Consider the following 9,817-nt stretch of genomic DNA (forward strand, 5'->3'; position numbering starts at 1 on the left):
GAAAAAATTAATAGATTGTTTCCCTCCGTCTCAAACATGGACCAATATTTAGTTTTAGACACAAGAATTTAAGTATATAGAATTAAATGGAATAATTTTAGAATTAAGTGATATAGTACGAGAGAAAAATGTATATTTATTATTTTTATTTGAATGGTGTGGTGTGGTGAAATAAAAAATGGTGTGTATTTATTAGAGATTAAATATAGTTATTTAAAAAATATTGTAGAGTGTTTGTAAAAGATCAAAAAGAAAAATATTATAAGCAGCTTAGGTTATATATTGTGTATAGTGAAATGATTCTCTATTTTTCAATAAAATAAATGAAATATGGAATAATAAATGATTATATCAAGTGTAGAACGACGTCCTGAAGGAGGTCATCAAATATCAAGTCTCCGACTTGGAGTGCCACACTCTCTGCATCAAACTGCAGATCCATCCAACGGTCCCATTTGGCCATATCCCACCTCACAGCTGCTGCATCGCCACCGCCACCGCCCAGCCTACTCTGCAGCAACCACCTCGTCTCCCCCCACACCTGTTCCAGAACGCCACCGCCGCTGCCGCCATGCACATGTTGGCAGCCCGGCATGGACCTCGCCCATTGCCAGGACGACCGCTCATGTATACGCAGCAACACCTCATTAACTAAATCGAACATGAGAAGATCATCGCCGCCATGGTCGTTTTCAGGACAGTCGAGCACCAAATGCCGACTACCCCCATCTCCATTGATGAACCCCGAAAGCTCTAACACTTGTCTTACATAGTTGAATTCAGCTTTGCTCTTGTCGTCAACCTGGGGACTCAAAAGCCGGTTGTCGTTGTTTGAGACCTGAATGCCAGAAGGATCAACCTCAACCTCAACCTCGACCTCAACCCCAACCTCTCTATTGACATAAGACCTGAATTCGAGATTTGGAAGTGACCGTGTCCTTTTCAGGCCGGGAACTGTAGAGCTCTCTCTTTCATCGGTTTTTAGCGTCATTACAGCCTGGGATGACAATGACAACGACGATGATGATGATGATGATCTATCACACAGCTCATTACAGGAAGATGTTCTCTTGAGAAGCACCAGAGGCGTCTTGTTGCTAAAATTAGTGACTGTGGCTGCAGAATCCATGTCACATAATAAACCCCCCGTGCCATCTTGTGATTGTGAAGTGCTCTCAGACCCAAAAAGGGCAACGGTAGTTTCTTCCGGCTGTGTCGCCTTAGTGGGAGAGGAAGAGCTTTTGCAGTGGCGGCTTCTCCATTTAGGCATCTGTTCCGCGATCAAAGCCTTCAATCGGGATTTCATCGAGCTAATTTTAGGCGAAGATGAAGATAAAGATGATCGTTGCTCAACGTCCTTTGCTTTGTCCTGGTCAACACTAGTCAAGTTACAACTTTATATCAAATTGAAAATTGAAATTGAAATCACAATTGCAAGTAAAACAAGACATACAATGTTTTCAGGTGGAATTCTGGCGATCCCTTCATCTGCAGTGAGCAAGCCAATATTTTATCCCAAAAAAATAAATGCAGGGAAATAATAATTAAGAAATAAATTACCAGAGGTAGAAGTATGAATATCATTTCCACAAGAATGTCTCCTGTGAGAAAGTCTATTCCTGACATTATTGTGGTGCCATTTTCTGTTGTGAAAATGGTGGATTATCATTCCCCACATGCATCCTACGGCATTCTGCTTCTCCAAAGATCCTTGCTGATGCAATTTTTGCCCCATTTTAAATATCATCAAGTTTTGTTTTGAATCATCAAGAATCTTGATCCGGAATGCCTGCCTGCCTAATTGATCCTAACAACAGTTGCTTGGCATTCTGTTTTCTGCAGGGGAATGTGACATATGAGATGGAAATTATTCATAAAAAAAAGAAAAAAAAAATTATTCATAAAAAAAAATGGAATGATAAAACAGAATGTGCTATGTTACTATATCTGGTGGACAACTGCCAACCGTTGAAACCATAGGCAGGTTGTTATGGTTTTGGTTTTTTCTTACTACTTTTATTACAACATGGGAATGTGCGAAATGTACACCATTCTTAGTTCATCTGTGATTGAAGTATCAGATTTGAGATATGAGAAACAAATTCTTGTACAGATGCAAGAAAACCAGATTAACCATCAAGCCAAAGGTGTTGACAGATCCTGTCTCTAATGCATCAGCAAACTGAGGTCCCTGTGTGAGCATGTGGGGTTGCAGGGAAAAGGGCAATCAACATGCTGTGCTGCTCTTCTGTTGAAGTACCAATCGCCTACTGATTCTGCTATTGTCTGTTCAACATTCACCGTGTATGTTAGTAGAGTTGACGAGCATGAGCTAGAAATGTTTTAGAAGAGTTTTGCACACATTACATCCATCCAACATAGAGTAAATATCCACATTAGATGCAGCATGTATCACTAATGCTGCCCTGTTAAGAGTCTACTGTTAAGCTGTCGAGAGAACTAATGAATCAAGAATTGCCCCTATTTTTTGCTATTTAGACATATCGATGTGTTTGTTTAGGTGTTGTGGTGATGGGAAGTATCCGAACAAACCTTGTTGTTGATTCTTGGAGAACTAGGAGAATGCCATGTTTCAGTTGCCCATGTTTGGCAATGTACAAAGCAAGAATCTACAAACACGCCCCCTTTCGGATTTTTCTGGAATTCATTGAGTATTTTGAGCAATGCATTCCTGTAACCTGTATAAATAAAAGCCAATTAAACCTCATTACAGAGGATGAGGCCTTAATGCCCTTATGCATGCTTTTAACAGCTCAAATGTGAATCAAGACATTCATGATAAAATAAAATAAAAATTAAAATAACACATGACCCCATGTTTTCTCCTAGGTAGTATCTAAATCCACACCATGCTGATGAAACTCTTCAATAGATGAGTCTCTACTACATGTACTCTCTAATAAGTAGACAGGACAAATAACAAATTAATATTTTTGGTGTCATGATTGGATTCAGGTAAATGGAAGACAAAATCGCGATGTAATTTCAGAGAAGCATCCAAACACCACTCTGTTATTTGTAAAATTCCCGCCCATGAAACTAGATCATACTGACTCCAAAAGGAATGAAATCTTCTTCCCAGTATCTATCTTTCAGGTATATGAATTCATCAGTGTATCCCATGAAATTTATGGATGCGAGCAGTAAGAGAAGTTATAAGAAGAATAATACTGTGGAGAATTTCTAGCTGGCTGGAATTGCATTTTAAAATATTCAGTTTGCAACTTGCCCAACTGCCACTCGGATCTGATGATTGGGGTACCAAAATATGTGCAATCTGAAAGAGGTTAGGAAAATATTGATACAAATGTATGGTAAAAGCCCATTATATCAAAAGGTAACAATATTTATGAACCCTTTACAGATATGGAAAAAAGTACCTGCCAAAAATCATATGCTGGTTGCACAAGGAAGACAGGAGTCTTTATATTTCCTATGAACTCTTGAGGGAAGAAACACTGGCTCCAGCATCCATGAGTAGCAATTAACACTGAGTAGTAAAAATTTGTCCCAAATAGTAGGAAAGCGCGGGGGAGGGGGGGATCTGGTTGAAGCTATAAATGTCTGAAAGGTGAGAAAGAACAAAGAAACCGAAGTGCACCTTAGAAGGTTCAGATCGAGCAACACAATCATGGTTCAGACTTTTAGCAATGCCCTGCAATCAGTTCAGATAAAGACAAAATATTAGTCCTTCGAACTTATGCATCAACAAGCAATACGAATTTCTAAATAATCATAGAAAATTAAACAGAGTTTTTGGATGTAAACTAAATAGAAATCTGTACATGAAATCATTAGTATTGGAAGGAAAAAAAAAGTACATCGCAGCATCTTAATATCAACTTAAATGTTTAAGCGAGTTGACCATATAATTAACATAAATTAGCATTTATGCAAGTTATGTAAGTTTCAGGTAACCTGAAGATGGATGACATCCTGATAAAATGATTCTATTGTGCGATTTCCAGCAATATCCATTCTGTCCACAAAATCAATAACAAATCAGTTAACATAGGAGATAGAACTACGCAACAACTATGCTCAAACAAGAAAGCCTCGGATTAGCAGATTAAATCCACAAAAATTTCCAAAAGGAAAGCAAGTTTCAATTAAAACATGACTATGGATCAATGGGCCCACCCTGATAAAAAACGCCTCAAGCCAGTTCATACCAAAAAACAAAAAAAAATTCCACAAACATTTTATCCTCACACATAATGATTACACACAGTAGAGTGCACAGAAATCCCATTTTAATTGTTTCAGCCAATTCATTACACTTAGTAAGAGTGTCAATAGGAGTGTAAACCTAAAAATTCGACCAAGACTGCATGAACAGCTGTGGGCCCTTATCATTTTCAAATCATCAGTTTATTAACAGATGACATAAGAATGTTCATTTCATTGCAAATGTGAAAATATCACAAACACACTTATTCACATAATAAAACAAATACCACTCCATAACATGATTGCTTCACTTTATTTCAATGAATGCATCAATAAGTTGAGGAATGATTGTAAGAACCAAATTCCTGATGAATACCAGAGAAATAAAAAGGTACTATAAAGTAGAGAAGTAGATAAAGAACAGCCTGCAAAAATCACTAAATGCAATCGAACATGACATTAGAGAATGTGAACCACATACTCATTCAGGAAAAAACCTGCATCTGCAAGACACTTTACATTTGCATTTTTCGGTAGGAGATCAGTAAAACTGTCACAGTGTATAAGAGTGGCCAAACCACCAGCAGAGCATCCTGTGAGAAGGGCCTACAATTATAGCAAATATATGTGTGAACTTAACCCTTTGGACTAGAATGATGCATGCATTAGCAATCTGTATTACATCTATCAGTATGGGAACCCATTTCATTAATCTCATGAAAGAAGCAAGCAAGAAAAAGCATGGAACATGTGAAACACGAATCTTGGAAATGAGAATACCCAAGGAAAATATATCCCTAATGTTTGTTGGCATTGTGTTCTCACCTTGATGAGGCATGTCAAAAGAATACAGGATTTCAAAAGGTTTGCTGATGAAATACATGGAATCTAAAATTGCATCTTAGTTTTATCTCTTTAAATTCTAGTTAATAATCTGTACAGTTTAAGGTATTTTGGCGATTACTCTATTTAGTATGAGCATGGTTCAAAAAAAAGGTGCTTAGAATTCCAGCATAAGCATCTTGTTTTATCCACACTGCTAGTTTGGGGAAAGAAGTGGAATGGGAATCTCACTACATACATAAGAAATTGCTAAATTGAATTAACAAATTCTGTCACTTTGTTTTTTATTTTTTTCATTTCCGTGTGCTAACTATGTTCACATAAATCTGAACATAACATGACAAACCACTAAACATCAGGTTGAATGATAAAACATTTGACTCACATGATCCTGCAAAAAAATATATACCATTCATTTTAACACAGAGCCAGCTTAGACATATGGCTCAAATGATTTTTCTGAAAAAACAAAATATGGAACATAACAGTGTATGTAGAAAGCAATGAACTTGTGAAGAGAGGATTGGCTTATCTACCATTTCAGCTATTGACATTCCAATTGCTAATAGTTCATCCATAATTGTTTCCCAGATAAGCTGGCCCCTGTAAAATAGTTGTGTTTCATTCTGTGGCATAGATGAATGGAAATGTATTTAAGTTAGTGCAATCACATCACTCCACTATCTTGACGGAAAGAACTATGAGTTACCAGAAATTCAAAGGTAAACTTCTAGGCACTTACTCTAAACTCGTGATCAGGGTGACTGGAAAAGGATGATCCATCACAATAACGTATCTTAACCTTGTTCCAGTTGAAAAAATCTAAATGTGAAACAAGTATCCGTTAACATAGGGTTCAAGACATCTTGAAAGGTATATACATTGCCCATTAGAAATCATCAACAAATGAATGAGGATAATAAGTAGGATTTTTGGGGCAAGACAAACCAATGATACATTCTTAGCCCTTGTTCTGGGAGAAATTTGCAGTTGTGAAAGTTAAGATACTTACTTGTAAGACCAGTGTTTGGACAAAATTAAAACCAGAATGCTTCATATCTTAGCACAGGTGCACGTTCCAGATATGATTTATGAAGAATCCAAAACACAAAGCAACTATTTAAGGGGTTTAAGTTCCTAGAATCAGCTCAGCATGTAAATATGTGTGAAAGTATCCAAAAACAACAAAGACTGAAGATATACTGCAATTAGAATGTACCAGGATTATGAAGTGGATTATGGCTTAAGATTCCCAAAAATTGAGCTTGACGGTCCATGTAGATCGATGAACCAAGGGCAGTTCTCTTTCGGGCAGAACATAATGGTATAGTATTGCACCAACCTCCACCCTAAATAGAGAGATCCAGTTACACTAAGATTCAACCAAAAACTAAATCAGGAGCCCAAACAATTTGTTTGATCCAACAAATTAAAAAAACAGGTAGCTGATGCACAACCAGCCAAGGCATCGAAAATACAAGAGTAGTATCCTTCAAATTACTTTAATTTCAGAGAGCATAAACCTAGCATACTTGCTCAAGTTGTTTCGATCCTCCTAAGTGCACATCTGAATATTGGATATAGAATTTGGAAGGAATAATAACATTGCAATCGGGATGCCTCATAGACAAGAACTAGGTCAGTGGTGTGTAATAAGAGATAACTAAACAAATGAATAAACCAGACTTGAAAAGCATGTATCAGATCAGCAGCAAAAGGTGTGAGGTAGAAAGTAAGCACAGGAAAGAGAACCTCGACGTGCAGGAGCCAACTATTGATGCCAGATCCAAACCCTCTTCTAAAATGATACCCAGGCACACTTCCATCCAAACAAACTGAAATACAAATTCTACTAATTAAACACCAATTTTTGCAGTAAAAGGAAAAAAAAATGACAAAAAGACAGCAAACCAGGCCATTACAAGCGGATTTCTCCTGCGCTTTCAATGAAGACGTGAAAGGCACCCACTCTGAACCTTTATCTTCTCCATGAAAATACGCGGGTGAATCTGTGTATGTACGGGAGACCGAGATTGGGGAAATAATAAACAGGAAGGCGGCGAATGCAGTAGCGGCCGCACCGGCAATTGCCCACTCCCGCTTTGACAATTGACGCCGCCACGAAAATGCTCCATCGGCAACGGAGCGTGGAAGCCTCTGCTGATTTGCACGCATTGGAAGGAAATGAAGCGAGCTGTGGATCGTCTACTGATTACAGTGAAATCTATTCGGACTCTGTTTGACAGGGGTGGGGGCGGTTCGTTTTGTCAATATTTTGATATATTAAAATATTTATTAAAAGAATAGTAATTTATACCTACAACTAGACTAGAGCGCGAAAAAAAAAAAAAAAAAAATCAATTTTGTCCCACTATAAATTTTTTTATCAATTTTAGTTTAATTATAAATAATTTCAATGATTTTATCATTTAAAAAATTAAGAAAAAATGGCTGATGTGGACATGACTTAAAAACTATCCGACCAAGCACACGGTCATGTATACTTCGAGGTACAATTATACATAATACATAAATATTATTAGTCTCATTTTTTTTTCCTTTTATTTTTGATCTTGCTAAAAAAATAAATATCAAAACTAATTTCACAAAAAAAAAAAAAAAAAACGACAACAACGCAGCAAGTGATAGTGCTAACATGACAATAATAGACACTGAGGTAGGATCAGATCAAACACGACCCATAGAATACAGCCGTGTTTAAACTTACAGCTTGTCAATAATTAAACTCGAATCGAACACGGGCTTATCATAAAAGAACAAGCTAGTGTTGTAAGTTTTACTCAATTATCCAAAGTCAGTGTTAAGATAATCACTAAATTACCGCTAATTTTCACGTACAACCATTCTTCTCTCTCACCTTGTCTCTTTTTCCCTCTTTCTCTCCCTCTTGCTCTCCAATTGACTGCCGGTGTCGAATCGTCTAGCGCCGCCGCCATAACCTCGCCAACCATCAACTATTGCTCTTGGTATTGTTTCTGTTTTCTATCATCCTCTGAATCCATCGGTGAGGTAGTCTCGCTCTTAATCCATGATCGAACACATCCAATTGAGTGGAACTTACAACAAGGGCGTGTTAGAAAGAACACGCCCGTGGTTGATTCGAATTTTACAGTTAAATATCGTGTTTGATCTGACTTAGACACTACCTCAGCATCCATTGCAGTCATGTCAGCACAACTGATTGAGATTTTAACGAAGGGACAAAATAATGAGTTTTTTTTTGTGTGAAATTAGTTTTGATATTTTTTTTTAGTGAAAATAAAAATTAATAAAAATTTGTGTTTGAACGAGATTAATAATGATTTGTGCTCATTAGAATAATATTTTCATTTCAACAATTAAATTTAGATACATTCTCTATTTTAAATAAGTTAACATGCACTTCATTTACATATATCATTTGAGATAACTCCTCATTCTTTCTTAATTTCCTTTTTACCCTCAACACTACCACCTTTTACGCTCAATCCATCATCATTTTCTCCACTGATCGATTTTTTCGTGCAGTTTTTTAATGTCTCCCGCAATCAGTGTCATCACCATCCCACCCCAATTTTTCATTCTGCTTTGAAGAAAAAAAAAATTCTTTATTTTATGAATACAATATTATTATGAATTTTAGACAACTTTCCATTTAGAGATTCCATCACAATTATCGAAACCAAAACTTTTAAAGAACCACCAAAAGTTGCCACAATTGGGAGAGGCAAGAGCTCTAGCCAAGTGACGTTTAAAGCTTTTATTTCTTTAAATTGGTAAATCGATGGAGGTAGTTTGCTTGCTTGAGTGAAATTGGTTTGTGCAATAGAATGTTCTCCGGGTTAATCACTCTACTTGACAACTACCTATATTATATTTGCATTTTCCTATCTCATTTCTAAAAGATATTCTCTATGTCCCGGTTAAAGTGTCTACGTTACTGTTAATATGAGAATTTAGGTAAAATATAATTAGTAAGTAATTAAAAAGTGTATTAGTAAAAATAATTATTATATTATTAAAATAATTATAGATTAAAATTAAGATAACAAAATAGTTTAATTAAGATTAAAAAATTAAATTAATTTTTTTAAAATATTATTAAAATATATAATCATATTTCTAAAAAAGAAAAAAGACAAATTATGTGAAACATACGAAAATAGAAAAAATTGACACTTTTTATGTGGGATGGAGAGAGTACTGTGTGAATGTTAGTGAGATGAATGTCTAATTGATGCATTTCATATGTTCGATAAAATATCACAAAAAAATTCTTTTCTCAACATCAAAGAATTTAATAAATATTTTTGTCAAGAGTATTGGATTGTCATTTTCCTTTTCAAATATATGCACTATTTGAGGATTTCAATTAGCGGTTATATCTTCAATATTGTTATTAATGGCTATTGCTCATCATACTCGACTAATTGTGAATTTTTTTTTTTTTTTTTTTATTATTATGTGTTGGTTCTTTAAGTTAGGTCATATTCCCTATATGTGAGATGAGCATAGTTTTATATGGATTTATAGCAGATGAATTATGTGATACTGAAATTGCTATTAGAGTTCTTGAACTTATCAAGGTAATGGGAAAAAAAAATGGTGTGCTAGCAAACATTCATACTTTTAAGCATAATCATTCACAATTTGTGTAGTGATGAATTATCCATAAGGTCTTCAAAATATTCTATGAGATGTCCATGGAATATGTATTTCCATGCGTAATCATTTCCTTTCGACTTCAGTTATTGAAATGTATTTTTTGTTGGTTTTGATTTAT

The 9,817-nt window shown here is 35.6% G+C and overlaps 2 protein-coding genes across 2 annotated transcripts; both read right to left on the minus strand.

Annotated features, from left to right (window-relative positions):
* Positions 1–243: 243 nt before the first annotated feature.
* LOC127248660 (uncharacterized) lies at positions 244–1,769 on the minus strand. Its single transcript, XM_051271117.1, has 3 exons — positions 1,561–1,769; positions 1,454–1,488; positions 244–1,369 (listed from the first exon to the last, which is right to left on the minus strand). The coding sequence occupies exons 1-3, from the start codon at positions 1,745–1,747 to the stop codon at positions 347–349; spliced, it is 1,245 nt and encodes a 414-aa protein (XP_051127074.1). The 5' UTR covers positions 1,748–1,769; the 3' UTR covers positions 244–346.
* Positions 1,770–1,913: 144 nt separating this feature from the next.
* On the minus strand, positions 1,914–7,269 carry LOC127248659 (pectin acetylesterase 5-like). The gene is made up of 12 exons (XM_051271116.1): positions 6,957–7,269; positions 6,787–6,869; positions 6,254–6,383; positions 5,777–5,856; positions 5,571–5,660; positions 4,673–4,797; positions 3,940–4,000; positions 3,623–3,676; positions 3,402–3,479; positions 3,193–3,298; positions 2,554–2,699; positions 1,914–2,286 (listed from the first exon to the last, which is right to left on the minus strand). The coding sequence occupies exons 1-12, from the start codon at positions 7,207–7,209 to the stop codon at positions 2,167–2,169; spliced, it is 1,326 nt and encodes a 441-aa protein (XP_051127073.1). The 5' UTR covers positions 7,210–7,269; the 3' UTR covers positions 1,914–2,166.
* Positions 7,270–9,817: the final 2,548 nt, after the last annotated feature.

The sequence above is a fragment of the Andrographis paniculata genome, unplaced genomic scaffold (assembly GCF_009805555.1).
Source record: "Andrographis paniculata isolate CXL003 unplaced genomic scaffold, ASM980555v1 Contig34END, whole genome shotgun sequence".
Lineage (NCBI taxonomy): Eukaryota > Viridiplantae > Streptophyta > Magnoliopsida > Lamiales > Acanthaceae > Andrographis > Andrographis paniculata.